The sequence below is a fragment of the Peromyscus eremicus genome, chromosome 4 (genome assembly GCF_949786415.1).
Source record: "Peromyscus eremicus chromosome 4, PerEre_H2_v1, whole genome shotgun sequence".
NCBI classification, from domain to species: domain Eukaryota; kingdom Metazoa; phylum Chordata; class Mammalia; order Rodentia; family Cricetidae; genus Peromyscus; species Peromyscus eremicus.
This window is the reverse complement of record NC_081419.1, coordinates 140,987,106-141,008,858: the sequence shown is the minus strand read 5'-3', so window position 1 is coordinate 141,008,858 and position 21,753 is coordinate 140,987,106. Positions and strand designations below refer to the sequence as shown.

At 51.6% G+C, this 21,753-nt stretch overlaps 1 protein-coding gene and 1 long non-coding RNA gene across 4 annotated transcripts; one reads left to right on the top strand and one right to left on the bottom strand.

The window, feature by feature from the left end:
* Positions 1-8,191: 8,191 nt before the first annotated feature.
* Positions 8,192-9,051, bottom strand: LOC131909984 (uncharacterized). Its single transcript, XR_009378960.1, has 2 exons — positions 8,851-9,051; positions 8,192-8,747 (listed from the first exon to the last, which is right to left on the bottom strand). It is a non-coding gene; the product is annotated as an uncharacterized LOC131909984 (long non-coding RNA).
* Positions 8,939-20,963, top strand: Spata2 (spermatogenesis associated 2). Of its 3 annotated transcripts, none has more exons than XM_059261946.1 (3): positions 8,939-9,068; positions 16,480-16,912; positions 17,507-20,963. In XM_059261946.1, exons 2-3 carry the CDS (start codon positions 16,598-16,600, stop codon positions 18,731-18,733), a joined length of 1,542 nt encoding a protein of 513 aa, XP_059117929.1. In that variant the 5' UTR covers positions 8,939-9,068; positions 16,480-16,597; the 3' UTR covers positions 18,734-20,963. The 3 variants fall into 3 exon arrangements, with proteins under 3 accessions (XP_059117929.1, XP_059117930.1, XP_059117931.1); XM_059261947.1 differs by lacking the exon at positions 8,939-9,068 and adding an exon at positions 10,488-10,760; XM_059261948.1 differs by lacking the exon at positions 8,939-9,068 and adding an exon at positions 15,573-15,836.
* The last annotated feature ends 790 nt before the right edge of the window (positions 20,964-21,753 follow it).

Genomic DNA, 21,753 nt, shown 5'->3' with positions numbered 1-21,753 from the left:
AAGAGCCGCTGAGGGGGGCGGGGCCGCCGGCGTTTGCGCACGCGCGAGGGGCGGGGGCGGGGAGACGGGCGGAGCCTACGGCCACAGGCCCTTGAAAGCCACCGCCCACCCAGGCTTGTTGGTGGCGGCCAGGAGAGAGTAGGCTCTCACCAGGAGGTGACCCGGCCACTCCGTGCCCACAGGAACTACACCATGAGTGTGTCTTGTTATTAAAGTTGACCTTAGTCAACTCAACAACTTGCCCAGGCGAGCTTTGAACTTTCCAACCTCCTGCCTCTGCCTACCAAGGTGTTGGAGTTACAGACTGCACCACCAGACGTAGCTAGATGATTTTTTCAGATTTCTCAAGATTTTTTTTTCCTGACTGAAAACAAGGTGGTGGGATTTCCTCTAAGGGGGTACGTGTGTATCTCACTTACTCACTTGGCCTCTAGGTGGACACTACTGCCTTTAAATCTTTCTAGTTCTCTAAGGATAGTGCCCTTCCTCTATGGCTTGTACATCCTGGAAAAATAAAATAAAATAGTCAGAGGCTTGGACTGCAAGGAGGTACAGCAGGAAGACCGGACTGTGAAGGACCAGCCAGGGTTTCTGGTGCCAAGGGCTCTGGCAGGTGTTGGGTGCTGGCAGTGACCGATTTCCAGTGTCAACAAGGGTTGACTACCCAGAAAGAACTGTCTGGGCCAGGTGTGGCAGTGCACACCCAGAAAGAACTGTCTAGGGCCAGGTGTGGCAGTGCACACCCAGGATCCCCAGCACTGTGTACACCAGGTATGACAGTGCACACCCAGAATCCCAGCACTGTGTACACCAGGTGTGACAGTGCACACCCAGAATCCCAGCACTGTGTGTGCCAGGTATGACAATGCACACTAATCCCAGCACTGTGTACACCAGGTGTGGCAGTGCACACTCAGAATCCCAGCACTGTGTACACCAGGTGTGACAGTGCACACCCAGAATCCCAGCACTGTGTGTGCCAGATGTGACAGTGCACACCCAGAATCCCCAGCCCTGTGTACACCAGGTGTGACAGTGCACACCCAGAATCCCCAGCACTGTGTAGACCAGGTGTGACAGTGCACACTCAGAATCCCCAGCACTGTGTAGACCAGGTGTGACAGTGCACACCCAGAATCCCAGCACTGTGTGTGCCATGTGTGACAGTGCACACCCAGAATCCCAGCACTGTGTGTGCCAGGTGTGACAGTGCATACCCAGAATCCCCAGCACTTGAGAGGTGGAGGCAGGAGGACCAGAAGTTCAAGGCCATCCTGGACTTTATAGCGAGTTTGCAGCCAGCCTAGGATATGATGGTACTCCCCTGTCAATCTCAGAATTCTCTGGGAAACTGAGGCAGGAGGAGCTTTAGAATTTAGGCAGCCTGGATTGCTTAGAGACACCCATCTCAAGAACCAAATCAACAAACAAAAAAGGTGCTTCTGGAAAGTCGCACTTTAGTGTGAGGCTGTAGTTCAGCATGCATGAAGCTCTGGGTTTGAGTCCCAGCTTTGGAAGCATCCCGAAGGATGCTTACTCTCTACTTGACATCACATGCTAGATCTCTGGTCTTGCAGGCGTTCTTGGGGTTACAGTTAATCCCACTTTATGGACAGGGAAATGGAGGCCCAGAGTGGCTACATAGCTTGTCCAAAATCACACAGTTGAAAAGTGGCTGGGTGGAGATCTGAATTCAGGCCTTTGGGCCCCAGAGCCTACAGTATTTGTTTTGTGCCCACCTGATTTCCTTCCCCCCACCCCCTTTTTCTTTCTTTTTAAAGATTTATTTTTTGCCGGGCGGCAGTGGTGCATGCCTTTAATCCCAGCACTTGGGAGGCAGAGCCAGGTTGATCTCTGTGAGTTTGAGGCCAGCCTGGTCTACAGAGCAAGATTCAGGACAGGCACCAAAACTACACAGAGAAACCCTGTCTCAAAAAACCAAAACAAACAAACAAACAAAAAAAGATTTATTTTTTATTCATATATGTGTATTTATGCACCTGTGTGTGCAGTTGCCTCCATAGACCAAAAGAGGATGTTGTATCACCTGGAGCTGGAGTTACTGTCCGTTTTGAGGCACCCCATGTGGGTGCAGGGATCTGAACTCTGGTCCTCAGCAACAAATGCTCCTGACTGCTGAATCATCTCTCCAGCCCCCTACTTCCCCTTTCTTTCTGTCAAGGGACGGACGATACTGATGTGTAACAAGGACATTGAGTGTGGCTCTTCTTTGTATGCTTCAAAGGGCAAAGACGCTTGCATTCTGCAAACAGGTCTTTTTTAAGGGTGCTTTAAGGGCTGTACAGTACAAAGCAGAAGCTGTGACCTCCGGGGACTGTTTTCAGAGCAATTAAGCAGCACCCAGCTGAGCTCAAGACCCAGCCCTGTGAGGTCTTGGAGGTGGCTTTGGAAGGGCTTTGGAAGGGTGGGTCCCCAGTCATGATAGCTCTTAGCCAGTTACCTTTGGACTTGTGGGTGGCATGAGGGCTTGGAAGCGCTGGCAGTGAGGTTTATATTTAGGGAGAAAAGGGGAAGCAAGTGTTGTGAAGGAGCCAGAGAACACATGTGCCTGCTTTGGGCAAGAGCCTCCGCCAAGTCAATGAGTGCTCAGTGCAGGCTGAGATGGCCTCCTCGGCCTCCAGCAGTCCAGGTTGGAGGAGGACAGTAAGCCTCACAGGCTCACACACCTGTTGCAGACTCATCCCCTGGCAGGCTCAGGTGAAGGCCTTTCCTCCTGGCATCGCACCCACCGACCAAGATAACCTCCTGAGGGCTGGGAAAGTGGCTCACTTGGTGAAGTACTTGCCCGAATACATGACCCAGCATGGCATAAACCAGGCAAGGTGGGCACTCCTCTAATTCCAGTTGTTGGCAGAGAAAGGCAGGAGAGTCAGGAGTTCAAGGTCATCCTTGTCTGCATAGCGAGCTCTAGGCCAGCCTGGGGTACATGACATCCTGTCTCCAAAAATGAAGACAAACCACACCAACAAGATAACCTTGAGGAAGGGACTATGGATACAGGTTAGGAATCCTAGGTTTGGAGAGGTGATTCCACACGTGCTCTGACATGAAGCATATACTCACAATTACGAGACAGCCTACAGACATGCAGTTAGAAAAAGACTTGACAATCTGGACAGGGAGCTCAGCATTGACTGCTCTTCCAGAGGACCTGAGTTGGGTTCCCAGCACCCACATCAGGCAGCACACAACCAACTGTAACTCCAGCCCCAAGGAACCTGACCCCTCTTCTGTCCTCTGTGGGCACCAGGCACAAATGTGGCACACACAACACATGCAGGCAAAACAGCTCTACATATAAAACTAAAATAAATAAATCTATAAAACAATTTAGGGGCTAGAGAGATGACTCAGAAGAGAACTTATTAGTCTTGCAAAGGATCCAGGTTCAATTCCCAGCACCCACATGTTGGCTTAAAACTGTTTATAGCTCCAAAATTCCAAGGGATCCAATGCTCTCTTCTGACTTCCAGGGGCACCAAGCCTGCACATGGTGCACATACATACATGCAGGAAAAACACACAGAAAACAAAACGAATAAATTTAATTAAAATAAAAAAATAAATAAATAAACCCCCAAATCTTTACCAAGGGCTTATCACCCAGAGGGGGAAGGTTCTTGAAAGATGTGTCAGGGATATTTCATTCAATCAAAAGAACAGTCAGATTTCAGGACCCACACCTATAATGGAAGCAGGCAGAGGCAGCAGAACTGCCTTGCGGTCAGGGACGGCATGCTGATACACAGTGCGTCCTCAGCCTTGGTGACAGTGTAAAGCTCTGAAGGAAAAAGAAGGATGTGAGCAGCAGTTGGCAGTGGAGTGGCTCTCAGTTCTTCTGCAGGGATGGGAATAAAAACAGATGGAGGGTTGGCAAGGTGGGTTAGGTGCTTGATGACCTCAGTTGGACCCCAGGGCCATGGTGGCAGGTGAGAACTGACTCCATCATGTCCTCTGACCTCCTCCATACACACGTGCTGTGGTATGCAGCGACACCCCCCCCAAACACAATAACTAAATATAAAAACAAACAAAAATCAATCGTTAAGCTGGAAGGTGGTTGCACACACCTGTAATCCCCCACCTAGGAAGTGGAGACAGAGTTCTAGGCCAGCCTCGGCTACATAGCAGGTTTCAGGTGAGCAAGGGCTGTTACCAACCAAGCCCCAATAATGACAGCTGCTGCTGAGCATGGAGTCAAGTGCTTGTGTGGACTGCCTTGTGTCAGCTGCATCCTGCATCCAGTGGGTGCTGTTAGCATGTGGAAGCTGACAGTTTCGGAGCCTGAGGCAGAGGCTCCAGGCTCTCCTGTGCTCATCAGAGACTGTGAGCTAGCTCTTTAGAAGATGCCATTCCTGCTATGTCCGGCAGAGTGTGCGCCAGGCTCTGGTACCTTAGTACCTCATCATGTGCTTGCCAGCAGCTGAGTTTTCGTCTCCTGGTTCTTTCTTGCCTGATTGCTTTCTTTCCTCCAGCTGAGAGGAAGGCCAGACCTGTGCATGAGCTCAAAACCCACCCCAAACTATGGAATTTACTACTTGAGTACTAGAGGTTGAATCTGAGGCCTCTTGCTGTGAGGCAAGCACTTTACAACCCAAACCATGCTAGTTGCTATTCCAAAGGACTCAAGTTTGCTTCCCAGCACTCACGTGGAGGTTCACAATTGTCTGTATCTCTAGTTCTAGAGGAGCTGAACGCCTTGACCTCTCTGGCCTCCACGGGCACCAGGCATGCTCGTGGTGCACAGATAAACATGTAGGCAAAGCTGGGCAGTGGTGGCGCACGCCTTTAATCCCAGTACTCGGGAGGCAGAGGCAGGCGGATCTCTGTGAGTTCGAGGCCAGCCTGGACTACAGAGCGAGTTCCAGAAAAGGCACCAAGCTACACAGAGAAACCCTGTCTCGAAAAACCAAAAAAAAAAACCAAAAAAAACAAAAAAAAACCCCCAAAAACACAAAACACAAACCAACAACAACAACAACAACAACAAAAAACCATGCAGGCAAAATACTCATGCACATAAAATCATTTAAAACAAATTGTTGTTTTTTTTTTTTGAGACAGGATTTCTCTGTGTAGCCCTGGCTGTCCTGGAACTCACTCTGTAGACCAGGCTGGCCTCGAACTCACAGAGATCTGCCTGCCTCTGCCTCTGCCTCCCAAGTGCTGGGACTAAAGGCGTGCACCACCACATGCTGCCAAGACTTATTTCTTTTGTGCAGCTCCGAGTCAGATCCCCTGGAGCTGGAGTTACAGGTGACTGTGGGCTTTGTGATGCGGTGCTGAGAACTGAGCCTTGGTTCTCTGGAAAGACAGCAAGGGTTCTTAACTGTTGAGTGCCTCCTCTGCCCCTCAGCCAGACCACTTTTCACTGCTTAGGTCTCAGGTTGATATTGAACTCACAGGCATTCTCCTGCCTCGGCCTCAATGCTGAGTCTGGAATGACTGGGGGAAAACAGGCATCTGGTCTATATTCCTGTCTCTGGTTGGCTGTGGATATTTATACAAACCTAAACTGTGTAAATCTGTGGTCTGGCTGGTGCTTGTTTTGTTTATTTGTGTCACACGGTGTGTGTTTCCTCGCACACCTTTTGAGATATGTTTTGAGGCATTGTGTAGAGTTCCATCATCCTCTGCAGGTACAGGTTGGTTAGGCAGATACTCCACTCACCTGCTGCTGTTTAGAATTTCCCCTTTCTCTGCCACTGTAACCACACAGCTTCCTGCACTCGTGTTCCTCTCCTAGAGGCCAAGAAAGCCCACTGCTGGGCCACAGGGTAGCTCCTCTTGTGGTTTTTGTTGTGTGTTTCTGTATTGTTGGAATCCTGCTACTCTTGTGATTTACAGAAAAAAAAATCATAAAAAATAGAAAGAGGTAGGTAGTGTTGGCTCCTAAAAAGTGAGGGTGCCTGATGGTTGTCACGTGATCATTATGTAACCTGCTAATCATTATGTAATGAAGTCTGGATACCAAGCACAGAAGCCACAAGTCTTCATTTGTGTAAAGGATGAGAGGTGTGCCTGTCTTGAGACCTTGGGTCTTTTCTGACAGGAAATGTCACATGTTTCCATCACCAGGGCTTCCCTCTTGGCTGTCACAGAACCACAGAGGTGGAAGGGACTTTCTTGAAACCTCATGTGAAAATGCAAGCTTGTCACACTTGCTGAGAGGGCTTTTATTTTCTTTCCTTGTTTGGGAATTAAGCCAAGGTCTCATGTAGCTCAGGCTGGCCTCAACTCACTATTAGGAAGGACGGCCTTGAACTCCTGATTCTCCTGTCTCAACTTCCTGAGTTCTGAGATTACAGGCATGCACCACCACTCCTGGCTTGGAAAGGTTGATTTTGATTTTTTAATCACATGTATGTGTCTGCCTTGTGAGTGCAGCTGCCCTCAGAGGCAAAGCCAGAACCAAGTGTTGGATCCCTTGGAGTTGGGGAAGATTGTGAAGAGCCTGATGTGGGAGCTACAAACCGAACTTGGATCATCGGGAAAAGCAGCACACTCTCTTAACCTGAACTTATTGTGGAATTAGATCAAGCTTTCGGGCAAACCCTACTGGCTTTATTTTGCTGGTGTCACCCTGGTTCTAAGAGTGACTCCTACAATCAAAGGACACCAGTTGGATGGCTCCTGGTCAGACATGCACAGAGCTCCTGGGGACTACAGATGGAAAGGAATGTGGGTCCTGGTGCAAACATCAGGCTGAACACATATGTGGCCTGCAGTGCTGAGCGCTGAGATACAATTACAAAAGAGTGTTGTGAGGAGCCAGAAGAGAAGGCTCTGGATCTTTTAGGTGGAGAAATCAGAAGATTCCAGAAAGAAAGCAAGACTGAGTTGGGGCTGGACACTAGCAAGCAACACAGGGAAAGTAAGAGGTGCTGGGAAGGATGTGCACAACCAGGCAGCAGGGTGTGGAGAGCCAGAGGGGTGAAAAGGCAGGGTATAGTGGTGCACGCCTTTAATCCCAGCACTCAGGAGGCAGAGGCAGGTGGATCTCTGTGAGTTCGAGGCCAGCCTGGGCTACATATTGAGTTCCAGGACAGCCAGGGCTACACATTGAGACTGCCTCAAAAAAACAAAAATTGCAGCCAATTGAAAATGATGATCCATGCCTTATATATGTGTCTGGTACTTGGCAAACTCTAAGGATTCTGCAGCAAACCAAAGTCCATCTCTCTCTCAAGTTAAAAAAAATTATTTCGTGTGTATAATCATTTTTTTTTTTGCCTGAACGTATAACTGTGCACCACATGTATGCAGTGCCCTCTCGGAGGCCGGAAGAGGGTGTCTAATTCCCTGAGACTGACATGTGGTTCTGGGGAACTGAACCCAGGTCCTTGAGCAGCCATCCCTTAAAGGTTGAGCAATCTCTCCAGCACAGCCCTCTGAAGTTCATCTCTCAGGGAGCTCCCAGTCACTGTGGCAAATAGGAGTTTAGAGAGACCTCTGAAAAGTCAAGCGGCAAGCTGTCAGGACATAAGTCACTGTGGACTGTGCAGGTCCTGAAGGACATGCGAGGATTGCTCTTGCCCCCATGGTTTCCATGGTTACATAACTGAGGGAAGAAGCCAGCTTCACTCAGGAGACCGAGGCAGGTTGAGCTTCACAAGTTTGAGAGTAGCCTGGGCTACAAGTGCGGTCCAGGCCAGAATACATGAGCTCAGACTAGCCTGGGCTACCTGTCTCAAACAGCTCCTTTAGGTCCTTAGTCTGTGCTCGATATGTTCTGAGCAATTTCTATGTAGTTCATTCTGACTACATCTCACTAGGCAGTCTGCTATTGCTATTATTGTTATTATTGCTTTTAAAAGGTATTATGATGAGGCTCAGAGAGGTTAAGAGCTTGTTCAAGGCCACACTGCTAGTAATCAGTTAAGTCAACACTGGGAGACTCCTCACTCTCCTTTTCCATTGTTGGGAACTGAACCCGGGGAGTACACACAGGCTAGGCAAGGGTTCTAGGACTGAACTACAGCCCCAGCCTTTTATTACTTTCTTTTTTTAGACATGAGCTCGCTAAGTTATTCATGTTAGCCTTAAACTCACAGTCCTCCTGACTCAGCCTTTGGAATAGTTGGGATTACAGAACCGCGCCGTTAGGTCCAATCTATGGGTTAATGGGAATAATGGATTCCCATTATTGTTATTATCACTTGAGACAGAGTTTCGCTATGTAGTGATTTATTTTTATTTTACGTAAGTGTTGCCTGCATCTATGTATGTGCACCACGTGCGTGACTGGTACCCGTGGAGGTCAAAGAGGGCATCAGATCCCCTGGAACTGGTGTTATGGATGGTTGTGAGCCTCCATGTGGGTTCTGGGGATCAAACCCGGGTCCTCTGAAAGCAATAAGTGCTTCTAAACGCTGAGCCCTCTCCTGAGTCCCCCACTCCCCCATCCCCGGATCCGCATCCCTAACCTCGGTCGCAGTAGTAACACCCACGGTCCTCTCTCCAGTCTCGCCTGACCTCCGCCTGTGCTTTGGCTCTCTACCCTCCGCGGTTTCGTCTGTGAAATAGGATCGCGGGGTTCGACGTCAGCCGGGGCTCTCAAGCACTGTCCTGACCAGGGAAAAGCCGGTCAGGTGAAAAAACCAATCTCCCCAGCTCTGGAACCCGTTTCCATGACAACTCGGCTAACCAGCGTCTGCGGGCGGAGCGCTGCGCGTCACTTCCAGTTCATTTGCTTCCGGGTTCCGCTTGTGCCTCCTCCACTGTCCCTAAGGGGTGAGGTCGGGTTCCGCGGAGAAGCGCTAACCCCCCCATTCCCCGCTCCTTTCGTCTCCCGCCTCCTCCTCCTTGCTCTCCGTTCTTCGTGTTCACCTGCTGGCCACCGGCTTCCGCCGCTCCCTCTCAGGCTCAGCGCGCAGCCGCGATCCAGTTTCTCGCACGGCCCGCCTCCGTGACGTCATTTCCGGGCCGAGTGCTTCCGGGCCGCCGCTAGCTCCGGTACTAGTCTCGGTCCCCGGAGCCGGCGGGAGCGGCGGGGCCGTGCGGGGCTGTGCTCCGGCGGCGCTCGCTTCCCTCGCGGGCAGCGGCGGGTGAGTGCGGGGCAGGCGGGAGGGCAGGCCCCTGCGGGCGCGGGCGCTGGCCAGGCCCTGGGCGCCGTCCCCGCAGCCGCTCTCTGCGGCCGGCCGCAGCTCTGCTCCCGGGTGAGACTGCACACGCGCCCCCCCTCGGGGGCAGGCACCGCGCCGTGGCCCGCAGTCGGGAGGGGAGGCGGACCTGGCTTTGGACTCACCGAGTGACCTTGCCTGAGTCGCTCCGCCTCGGGAGCCTCGGTCTCCCGGTCTGTGAGGAGGAACACGGCGGCCTTCCGGGGCTGCGGTGGGCGTGGAATGAGAGGACGCAGGCGTCGCACGGTGCCGGGATACAGCAGGTGTCCATTGACAGGTCCTAGCACTTCATTGGTAGACGGAGGGGCGTTAGCGAGAGCTTGCCCAGCGTGTGCGATGCCCTGGGTTCTGCCCTAAGTTCCCAGCACCCCGGACCCTACGCGCCTGCCTTTGAGTCTGGGGCGTTTTCCCCACCTGTGGCGATCAGAGGCTGGCGGCTCACCCAGCAGGGAGTAGCCGCCGCTGGTTTACGTTCCCTGCAGGGAAGGGATATAGCTCCCTTCAGAACTCCCAAGAGAAGCCGCTGTGGGGAGGGCAACCGTGTTCCAGAATAGCCCAAGTTGTCTTCAGAGCTCTGGAAGGCCCTGGTGACAATGTTTCTGGAGGCTAGTAGAGGTGCGGAGTTCCTGTAGTGTTCTACAGTCAGCAGGAGATGCCGCCGGTGGGTCTGGGAACCTCTTGCTTACAGTGAGGTACATAGAGGTTGGGTAAAGAGAAGAGAGATGTAGTCGCATCTCTGATCCTATTTGGAGGCTGAAGCTGAACCAGGGGTGTGTAAACATGTAGATTGGAGAACTGGGACCCAAATAGCGTCTGCCAATATAGGAAGAGAGTGCCTTTCAGTGCTGCCACGGGACACATTCTGCTTGAATGGGCCAGCAGAGGTAAAGCGTTGGAACCGATGTTCCACTTCCCAGGTTATTTGGGTTCCATTCAGCTGAACTTTAAATGCGTTGGGTTTTCCCCGTTGGATGTTTAAAGAATAATTGTTGGTAAAGCCCCCTGCCTGTGCACTAGCTTCGCCTTCTCTGACTTGCTTTACAAAGGGGTTCAGATTGTGGGTGCAGGAGATGCCACCCAGAGCCGATGGCACTAGGCATCCATCCTTCTGCTTCTGTGTTCCGGAGATTCACAGAGCTGTATTTTCCCCCTGCCATCCTGGTATGTCTTGGCATTCCAGTCTTTGGGTTGCCTGGAGCAATTAACAGCTTCTGTCGCTGGGCTGCTGTCTTGCTCTCTCCTGTAACCAGGCTGTGTTTGCAGAGAACATGCTTTTTGTTGTTGTTGTTGTTGTTGTTGTTGTTGTTGTGTTTTCCAGAGTGTTGGGAATAAATTGCTGGCTCTGTGCTCAGAAAAGACACCAGTTAGGGCCAGCCACAAAGCAGCCTGTATTCTTAGGAAATGTATTCAGCAGGGATGATGTAACTGCCTCACTGCTGGCTGGTCTCTGGCCAGCCTCTCTCCTGGGCCCTTAAGCTTACATCATAAAGAGGCTGGTGGCTCTCCCAGCCCATTTGGTGTGGGAAGATGGCAGTTTTGCTACTATCAGACTGGGATTCCTGGCCGCAGGGCATTTGACTGATTGAACCTTTCAAGGAGCCCACCCCAGAAGATTTGGTAAGATTTCAGATCCACTTCTTCTTGGCTCAGTGACTTAGGACAAGTGAGTTGGCTCTCTGTGCTCAGTTTCCTCTTTAATATTGGGGTTGTCCTGTGCATCTTACTGATTTTTTTTTTTTTTTCTTTTCCGAGACAGAGTTTCTCTGTGTAGCTTTGTGCCTTTTCTGGAACTCACTCTGTAGCCCAGGCTGGCCTCGAACTCACAATGATCCACCTGGCTCTGCCTCCCGAGTGCTGGGATTAAAGGCATGTGCCACCACCGCCCGGCCATCGTACTGATTTTTGAACAGCTGGCACAGGGACCTGCATATCCTGACCCCTTTGTGATTGATACCGATTATAGCCAGAAATGGACGAGAGCCAGTCCTCAGGACCTGTTGGCCCTCTTGGCTCTGCTGGAGATGTTGAGTGCATCTTGGCTTCCTCAGCTGCTGTCAGGATGAAATGGGAGATGTGATGGAAGTGGGGAGCCTGTCTTATCACTTGGAACATAGTAGGTCCCTGTTCGTTGTTTGTCTCATTCCCTTACTCTGCTGTGCGTGGTGTATTTGGGTCTTCACAATTGTGTGTGTATCTTTAGAGGAAGACAGAGGTTGCATGACGTTCTCTTATCTCTGCACTTTAAGACTTTTTTTTTCATTCTTTATTTTTATTTATGTGGTTGGTTTCTTTTTTTTTTTTTTTTTTTCCCTTCATGCATGTCTATGGAGCATGTGTGTGCCTTGGAGGCCCGAAGAGGGTGTCAGACCCCTGGGATAGGAGTGACAGACTGTACTAAGCCCCCATATGGGTTCTGGGAATTAAATCTAGTTCCTCTGTAAAAGCAGCCAGGGCTCTTAACCACCGAGCCATCTCTCCAGCCTCCCTCCCCCACTGAAAAAAATAATTTTTTTTTTTTTTTTTTTTTTTGTTTTTTCGAGACAGGGTTTCTCTGTGTAGCTTTGCGCCTTTCCTGGAACTCACTTGGTAGTCCAGGCTGGCCTCGAACTCACAGAGATCCGCCTGGCTCTGCCTCCCAAGTACTGGGATTAAAGGCGTGCGCCACCACCGCCTGGCAATAATTTTTTTTTAATGTGTGTGAGCATTTTGCTTGAATGTATGTCAGTGCACATTCTGGGCATTCCAGGTACCCACAGAGGTCAGAAGAGGGCGTCAGATCCCCTGGAACTGGAGTTATGGACAGTTGTGAACCACCATGTGGGTGCTGGGAATCAAACACAGGTCCCTGCAAGAGCAGGTGTTTTTAACCACTGAGCCGTCACTCCAGCCACCCCCCCACCCCCCACCCCCACCCCCGTGCTGGGATTAAAGGAATGTGCCAACATGTCCAGCTTTTTCTTTCACTTTTTGAGTCAGGGTTTCTCACCGAGTCTGGAGCTCCCCTGTTCTTGCTAGGCTGGCTCTTCATCAGGCTCTCAGGATCCTCCTTTCTTTGCTCCCCAGTGCTGGCGCCAGAGTGTGCACAGTGCCCTGCTGAGTGCTGAAACTCAGTTCTTCATGCTTGCGTGGGAAGCACTGCTGAACCATCTCCCTATCCCCTTTCTTTCTTTCTTTCTTTCTTTCTTTCTTTCTTTCTTTCTTTCTTTCTTTTTTTTGGGGGGTTTGTTTTTTCAAGACAGGGTTTCTCTGTGTAGCTTTGTGCCTTTTCTGGAACTCACTCTGTAGCACAGGTTGGCCTCGAACTCACAGAGATCCACCTGGCTCTGCCTCCCAAGTGCTGGGATTAAAGGCGGGCACCACCACTGCCCGGCCCCTCTTTCCTTTTTTTGAAACAGGATCTTACTCTGTACCCCAGGCTGGCTTTGAACTCTTAGAGATCTTCTTGGTCTAACCTTCTGAGTGCTGGGATTGCAGGCATTCATTTTCTTTTGCCTTTCCTCTCCCCTACTAAGCCTGTTTGACATTTTCTTGAGAGTATTCCAGACTGGGCTTAAGTGCATGGCAATCCTCCTGCCTCAGCCTCTTTAGGGATGGATTTCTAGGTATATGCTGTTACTACTCTCAGCTTCAGGATTCTTCCTCTATGTGTTTCTCACCCTTATTTTAGGACTATGAGCACCCAGTGAAGCTGTGGGTCTCCTTTCATTGTTTCTCACCCTTATTTTAGGACTATGAGCACCCAGTGAAGCTGTGGGTCTCCTTTCATTGTTTCTCACCCTTATTTCAGGACTATGAGCACCCAGTGAAGCTGTGGGTCTCCTTTCATTGTTTCTCACCCTTATTTCAGGACTATGAGCACCCAGTGAAGCTGTGGGTCTCCTTTCATTGTTGTGGAGTGAGGAGCCACTGCCAAACAACACCTCTGAGCTGAGTGAGGCAGGAGGATAGCTCACTTTGAAAATATCACCTGGCCGGGTGGTGGCAGCGCACGCCTTTAATCCCAGCACTCGGGAGGCAGAGCCAGGTGGATCTCTGTGAGTTCGAGGCCAGCCTGGACTACTAAGTGAGTTCCAGGAAAGGGGCAAAGCTACACAGAGAAACCCTGTCTTGAAAAACCAAAAAAAAAAAAAGAAAGAAAGAAAAAGAAAATATCACCTGCTTGGAGCTCAAAGCTGACTTCCATGGAGAGAAAAAAATAGCAGTGTATAGGAAAGATGCATGGTAGCCACCCCACTACTGCCCTCAAAAAGTCCTCAAAAAGACTGTTTCTATGTAGATAGTCCTGGCTGTTCTGGAACTCACTGTCAGACTGGCTTTGCACTCACAGAGACTCACTGGCCTCTGCTTCCTGAGTTCTGGGGATTAAAAGTGTGTGTGGCCATGCCTATCTTATTCAATGTGTATTGGTGTTTGCCTGTATGTAGGTATGTGCACGCAGTTCCTGCAGAGAGGCCAGAAGAGGGCATCAGATCCCCTGGGACTGGAGTGACAGGCAGTTCTGTGTGTTGCCATGTAGGTGCTGGGAATCAAACCTGGGTCCTCTGCAAGAGCTGCTGGAGCACCTAACCATGTCTCCAGCCCTCAGCCCTTCTTATTTTACGTCAGCATCTGGAAAGCAGAGGCAGAAGGATCAGAAGTTCAAGGTCTTCCTCAGCTGTATAGCAAATTTGCAGTCAGCTTGAGCTACATGAGACCGTGTCTAGTGCTTCTGATGGGATCCAGGGTCTCAGGCATGCTAGGCAGGTGCTCCACCACTGAGTCCCCCCATCCACGTGATATTCATGTTGGTTTTCAAACTTAACAAAAACCAGTTCCTGCTTCAGTAGCAGGAGGGAGCTTCTCCTAGGTAAACCCCATGCTTATTATCAGGAACAGCTGCAGATACCCTCTTTGGCTGGCAATGAGTTTGTATTGAGAGGATGTGCGTGCTTGGGTGGCTGCTGAGCTGTTCTAGGTAGAACTGGTCTTACACTATCTTCTTCACTGATGGCCTCTACAATTCCTACCCCCCACCCATGACCAGGCCAGGCAGAATGTAGGTCCTTTGTAATACACTTGTGGGACATGGACTTCAGGGTTGTCTGGGGCACAGGCTCAGCCTGAGCTTCAGGTTGCATAACATGACGTATTTGCAGCTCATCCTCCAGCTGCTCTTGTGACCTGCTGAGAACCTGAAGGGTCACTGTGTGTGTGTGCATGGATTCCTTACATCATGCATTGCTCCATGTCTTAGTTGCCTACTTCACACTGCATCAGTGCTAAGTACTGTGGTGACCTCTGACTTCATGGGAATTATAGGTTATGGCGGAGAAACTGAGAGGAAGCTAGAAAAAGAATAAAGCCAGTAATTTCACATTGTGGCTATCCCAGGGTAACATGGCAGTGGGGATTTTCTCAGTGTGACAGGACGGTGACAGCTCTGTGTTGGAGCTGAGGCCTGCATGCTGTGGCGAGCCAGTCACCAAAGAGTCAGAGAAAGCAACAAAACCCAATGCATGTGCCAAGTCCTGATGCACAGTCAGCCTGACACAGCCGTGGAGCAAGGGCTGGTTGGCTGTTGCTCAGAGGGAGGCTGGACTGCTGTGTGGACGAGTGTGACCACCGAGGGCCTCTGGCCTTGGTCTGGAGTTAGCACTTACCTTTGGGGCCTGTGCTGGCCTTTTGTGCGCGCTCAGTCCCTTTGTTTCTAAGGTGCTGGGTGCCCTCAAGGGCAGGGGGTGGATAAAGGGGGTCTTTCCGGGTCCTCAAGTATTTGTTATTTGTTCCGACCTCACACTGTACAAGACTGTCATGTCTTACCTCCAGAATGTGCCCCTACATCCAGTGTGTACCCCCAGTTTTGCTGTGTGTGCCACCTCTTACTCCACTGTTAATGCTACCAGGCATCCCCCCAAACCAGAGATCCTGAGCTGTGGCTTACTGAGACCCGGGTGGTTCTATGGACCTCGTGATTGTTGCCAGAGCACAGATCTGCTAGAGGACCCCAAAGGCCAGCTCCAACCCCCCCTTTTCCTCCCACAGGCTCAGTGATGCGGATGAGCTCTTACCGCACCTGGGCAGCTGCAGAGGCTGGCTTAGAGAAGGGTGGTCACCACCCATACTCTGGGGTTCTGGCCAGGAAAGTGTCAGGCGTGGTTTACACCCCCTCTACTGGAGTCTTCTTGAGAGCCCAGTGTCTTGAGAGTGGGCACCTTGCCAGGGCACAGAAGGTCCTGTCACCATCTCACACAAGTCCTTACTTGGCCACGTTGTGTGGAGCTGTGTGTGCTGATCAGGGTCCATGAGAAGAAGGAGCCAAAGGGTTGAGGCATTGTCTCAGGTGCCTTGGACCAGGGCTCTGAGCTCAGGCTTTGGAGCCCCGGCACACTGCAGCCTCACTGGTACGTACCGGTGTACCCTTCTGAGCCGTGTTTGCCTGCAGTGTGCGGCCCTGTGAGTGCTGCTGTAGTTACCCGAGGTTGCCTGTGAGCTGCTGGGCTGGGGTGCATACAGGCCCCAGCTCAGCACTTTTTCTTCTCCCAAAAGGCTGTGGTGCACTCTAAGGTGAAGGGGACAGTAGACTGCCTGGTCTACTCTTCAGTGGCTTCATGTGGCCATTCACAGAAACCCTGTGTGTGCTGCTGGGAGTGGGACCCAGTGTCTCTCACACTGCAGTCCCAGCCCCCACCATCAGGACAGTCGTTGGTGTGTCCTGTGAGTAGTCCCCCCCCATCCCTCTTTGCTGCCTGGCCTTTAGCAGCCTCCTCTCTGTTGGTGCCAAGCTACTTCCTGCTCCAGGAAAGCAGGGTGTGGTGGGCTGGGCCTGGACTATGGAGCCTGCCTGGGCTCTGACCTTAGCTTCGCCTTGGGAGTTCTGTGACCCTGGGTAGTTTTCTCAATAGGTGCCTGTCTTCAGGGGCCACAGTAGCTCCTGACCCCACCTGCTCAGGAGTAAAGGAGTTAAGTGCCTAGGACATGCTCTGCAGAGCCTGCTCAGCACCTCCCTCCTGCCACCTCCGAGTCACACCCTGGCCTGGCAGTGCTTCACTTTAACTGCCTCGGGGCTTTCCCAAACTCCTCCTTTGTGACACCAAGGCCAAGTGCTCCCTGACCCTGCCTGCCTCCAGGGCATTAGTCACTCGTGTGAGCTGCTGAGCTGCAGGGCCTGGTAGGTTTTTACCACCTTGTACCACCTATGTGTTCCATATCTGTGCCAGGTGGAAGAGCATATGGGGACCATCTGGACTAAAGAGCCAGCATAGCCCGGGCCAGCTCTGGGCTTTGCTGTCCTCAGCATTCCAAAGCTGGGGTAGGGACTAGTCAGATGGGTGATGGCTTCTTGTTCCTCCCTTTTCAGAGCATGTGCTGGCTCCAGGGCACCATGCCAGTTCTTCATGTGATGTGCCAGTCTCCAGTCCCAGAGCCATGGGGGAGATGAGGTAGCCCTTTGGGTTTGATTGGGGAAGCCCAGTTCAATGGATACGAAGTACAAGGATTTATTTCGGAAGTACGTGCAGTTCCATGAGGGCAAAGTGGACACCACCCCCGGCAAGCAGCAGCCTGGCAGCGATGAGTACCTGCGGGTGGCAGCTGCCACCCTGCTCAGCCTGCACAAAGTGGACCCCTTGCATCGATTTCGGCTGATCCAGTTTTATGAAGTGGTGGAGAGCTCCCTCCGCTCACTGAGCAGCTCCAGCCTGAGTGCTCTGCACTATGCCTTCAGCATGCTAGAGACGGTGGCCATCAACCTCTTCCTGTTCCCCTGGAAGAAGGAATTCCGCAGCATCAAGGTGAGGTGGGGTGGCCAACTCTGCCTGCTGCTCCCTCTGAGTGTACGGGCCCTGTTCTCATCCCATGAGCTCCAAGCATCTGGGAGCTGGTGTGGACCAAAGCCCCAGTTGGGGGGGGGGGGGGTTGAAAGAAGATCCTGCACTTTCCATAGCAGGGGAACAGGGGGCGAGTAGAGACTGCCCAGGCCAGGCTGGAACTGTGGCATGTTGCATGTATTTGTCTGTCTATTGTAGTGGGAATTAAACCTATGGTGCATGCTGTATCCCAAGCTGTATCCCCAGTCCTAGTGTGTTCTTAAAACTTTAGCAAAGGCCTGAAAGGGGCGTTCACCCCTATAATGCTATATCCCCTGTGCTCCCTCATGGAATAGAGCCTTCATGCCTACACAGAAAGCTGATGGCCTTGTTGGCCTCATAGGGGCCACATGTGTCCCTTGCTTGGTGAGCATTTAGCATGCTCTTGCTTCTGGTCTAAGGCAGAAACTCCCCATCCCTCTCCCTGCTGGTCCTGCTCTGCACTTGGTTTGAACAGGCTTCTCTGTAGCATGCTTCTTTTTTTTGTTTTTTTGTTTTTTTTGCCCACTTTCTCCCTAGACCTACACAGGCCCTTTTGTTTACTATGTCAAGTCCACATTGCTGGAGAAGGACATCCGAGCCATTCTGAGGTTCATGGGCTACGAGCCTGAGTTGGGAACTGCGTACAAACTCAAGGAACTGGTGGAGTCCCTCCAGGTGAAGATGGTCTCCTTTGAGCTCTTCCTGGCAAAGGTCGAGTGTGAGCAGATGCTGGGGATCCACTCGCAGGTGAAGGACAAGGGCTACTCGGAGCTGGATGTGGTGACTGAGCGGAAGAGCAGCACCGAGGACGCGCATGGGTGCTCAGATGCTCTGCGGCGACGGGCTGAGAGTAGGGAGCACCTGACCACTTCCGTAACTCGTGTGGCACTCCAGAAGTCAGCCAGTGAGCGGGCAGCCAAGGACTACTACAAGCCCCGAGTGACCAGACCCTCCAGGTCAGTGGATGCCTACGACAGCTGCTGGGAGAGCAGGAAGGGCCCCTCAAAGGCCTCCCTGAGTCTGCGAAAGGAGCCCTCGGCCATGGGTGTAGGGGATGACCTGAAGGACGAGATCATCCGCCCATCCCCCTCCTTGCTGACCATGTCCAGCTCCCCCCATGGTAGCCCTGATGACCTTCCATCCGTCTCCCCCATCAACGGCCTTGGCCTTCTGCGCAGTACTTACTTTTCCACTCAGGATGACGTGGACTTGTATACAGACTCGGAACCCAGGGCCTCCTACCGGAGGCAGGATGCTCTGCGGCCGGATGTATGGCTGGTCAAAAACGATGCCCACTCCATCTACCACAAGCGTTCACCCCCCACCAAAGAGTCTGCCCTCTCCAAGTGCCAAAACTGCGGCCTGTCCTGCAGCTCTTCCCTCTGCCAGCGCTGTGACAGTCTACTCGGCTGTCCTTCGGGTTCCAAGCCCAGCGCCTTTCTTAGCAAGGCCTCTGCTCACGACAGCCTGGTCCATGGGACACCTATGCGGGAGAAGTATATGGGCCAGACTCAGGGCCTTGACCGGCTGCCACCTGTCCACTCAAAGCCCAAGCCGTCTGCCACAGGCACCTCCCGCTGTGGCTTTTGTAACCGTGTGGGTGCCACCAACACCTGCACCCAATGTTCAAAAGTCTCCTGCGACGCCTGCCTTGGCGCTTACCACTACGACCCCTGCTGCAGAAAGAGCGAGCTACACAAGTTCATGCCCAACAACCAGCTGAACTACAAATCCACTCAGTTCTCTCATCTCGTGTACAGATAGGCCCCACCCCCATCTTCCGCTATAAGGGCTACACCACTGACCTGGCTGGGTCCCATCCAGAGGTAGCAGAGCAGCATCAGAAGTGGAGACGTGAGCTTGACCGAGGAAGCAGCCAGGCCACTGCTCCTTCACACCGGAGTTCACTGAGCACTTCACCCCCACCAGTAGCGGCTGTGTGCTCTGAGGGACAGGGTGGCACTTCCATCCAGTCATTTCACTGACCTCTCTACTCCCTGCTCAGCTGGTTTGGGTTTGGGTTTTGGTTCTGGTTCCTTTGAAGGAAGGTCTCTGTCTCTGGGACTCTTGCCACACCTACCCCTCCTTCTGCAAAGCCAGCTTGGACTGGGAAGGATCCTTTGGGTCACCTTCAAATGCCCACCAGGAGTGCGGGCGAGCTAGAGGCCTGCTGGCTTGTGAAATGAGCCCTCCTGCCATATCGGGCCTCTCTGATGGCTCGCCTCTTTTCCTGCTCCTGATACAAGGATCCCTAGGCAGATGTCCCGCCCCCTCCCTCCCCCAACTGGTATCAAAGGGGAGCCAAGTCCAGTATTAGCTGAATGCCATCTTGCCAGCTCCACTCAATCAGCCCACAGTGTTGGCGAGCTCTGCTCAGCAGTTGGAAAGTGGACTCCACAACAGGACTGAGGTCCCTTCCTGTTTGCACCCCTACTGTACTGTATATACAGAGTTTGAGGTTTATTTTTAAGTGAGTATTCAACTTGCTGTGTGTTTCAACATGGTGAAAGAAATTAATGATATGGTAATTATAAAGGTGCCCTGAGTCCTTTAGTCTTCCAAGGGGGGTGCTCATGCCCTTTCCCGGGGTGGTCTCCACTTGCTAGGGTGGAGCTGAGAGCCTCGGGGTAGGGGACTGACAAAGCCCATGTTCCTCCTCATGTGAGTAAAGAGCTGCTGCCCTTCCCTACAGGAAATATTCGACACCTACCTCCAGTGTGCACGCGGGGTTAGCATGGTGCCGAGGTCTGCAATGACCCCAGTGACAAGGTGGAGACCTCAGCCCTCACATCTACAGCTCTGGTCTTGGTGCCTGCTGAGCATGAGTCTTGTACCCCAGACCTTGAGTTCATTTCAGAAGGAAATTCAGGTGGGGTTCCCTCCACACCCATCTAAGCCTTCCACACTGGTTCCCAGGGCTTTGTCTTTTTGCACTAGGGTGAGTAGAGGTAGTTGTGTGCCCATCGGACAAATGCTTCTCCAGTACTCAGCTGAGTGTCCACGATTCCTTGTATAAATACTCCACCTCTGGATTTTCCTTTCTGGGGAGCAGAGCCAGGAGAAGGGCAGAATTGGAAACTCACTTCCTTGTGAACTGGTAACACACTTTAGCCATAGGCAGTTGTGATGTCTGCTGTTTGGGATCTACGTGCTAGTGGGGTTTTCCCAAAGGCATTCAGCTCTGGAGCAGGCTGACTCTGGCCACACCCTGAGCCACTGTGAATTTGCTGGTGTTCTTCCGACTTACTGGAGTGATTTTAAGGTTTTCCAATCTTATACGGCTCTTTTTTATCTCTAGCTATAGATCACATGTAGATAAGTGTATATACAGATAAATTTGAGCAATCTTATTACTGAGACTAGCCTCCCTCGGCCGCGGTCCTTGATGTTCCTTCCACACTTCGGAACTGGCACTGCCTGGCCCACTCCCGAGAGCTCTAGTTTTCCGTTCCAGTTTGCTCCGGGATTGCAGGGACTCTTAAGATGGAGGCCAGGTGACTGGAGTTAGTCCCGTGTGCTTTCCACCAGGAAATACTGTGTGTGCAGACTGGCATGGCCTCACCCTCCTAGGTGTGTCTCACTGTAGGAGATTGCTGTGATCCGGATAGTTGAGTATATGCTAATTTAAAAATGCACATATTTTGCATTTGATTTCTACAGAGTTGAAATGATCAGAGAAGATTTTAAAAAACTAACTAACTAAAGTGTCTTCCATTGTTAAAAGAAGTGTTTATGGTGTTGCAGCCCCTCCTGCGGCTTCCCATTTGCAGCATACTCTGGGCTATAAGCCATTGTTAGCACAAGTGACAGGACCCAGATACTGTCTGGGCATCTGGGGAAGATGGGAACCAGGCCCAGGGGTCAAGCTGCCCATTTCCCCAGAGTGGGCTGTGTCCTCTGGGAGAAATAATTGTTGGTGGCTGCGGACATTAAGAATCCTTCCCCTTTTATTCCTGCCTCCAGATTTCTCTAATTAAAGGCATGTTTTACCATACCGGGCCAATGATTCCTTTTTCTTTTTCTTTTTTTTTAACTTAAAAACAAACAAACAAACAAACAAAAACCAAACAAACTTTACAGGTGGTGAGATGTCACAATGGTTAAGAACACTGGCTGCTCTTCCAAGGACCCAGGTTCTATTCCCAGCACCCACATTGTGGCTCCAGCCATTTCTAACTCCAGCACCAGGGGATCCAGCACCCTTTCCTGGCCTCTGGTGCAGGCACCAGGTATGCACAGTGTCCACATGTACATACAGGCAAAACAACCATACACAGAATCTTAGAAATTATTTCATGTATATTTACTTTTGTTTCCATAAAGCTCAAGTCCCTCACATTTTGGGGGTGTGTGGGGTATTGAAGTCAAGGGCCAAGGGTATGCTAGACAAGTGCTGTGCCACTGAACCAGTGTGTCCCAGCCCAGACTGATGTATCTTTAAATACACCTTTGCTACTGAGGCTGCCCTGCAGAGCATAGGAGCCCCACTTTGTTTTTCCATTTGTGTGTGTGCGAGAGGGCATATGTGTGCATGCATATATGAAAGCCCTTGGCGGTGGTGGTGCACGCCTTTAATCCCAGTACTCGGGAGGCAGAGGCAGGCGGATCTCTATGAGTTTGAGGCCAGCCTGGGCTACCAAGTGAGTTCCAGGAAAGGCGCAAAGCTACACGGAGAAACCCTGTCTCGAAAAACCAAAAAAAAAAAAAAAAGAAAGCCCTAGCTTGATTGCTTTTCCCCTTCAATGAGGTAGGGTATCAGTTAAGCCCAGAACTCATGGATACGG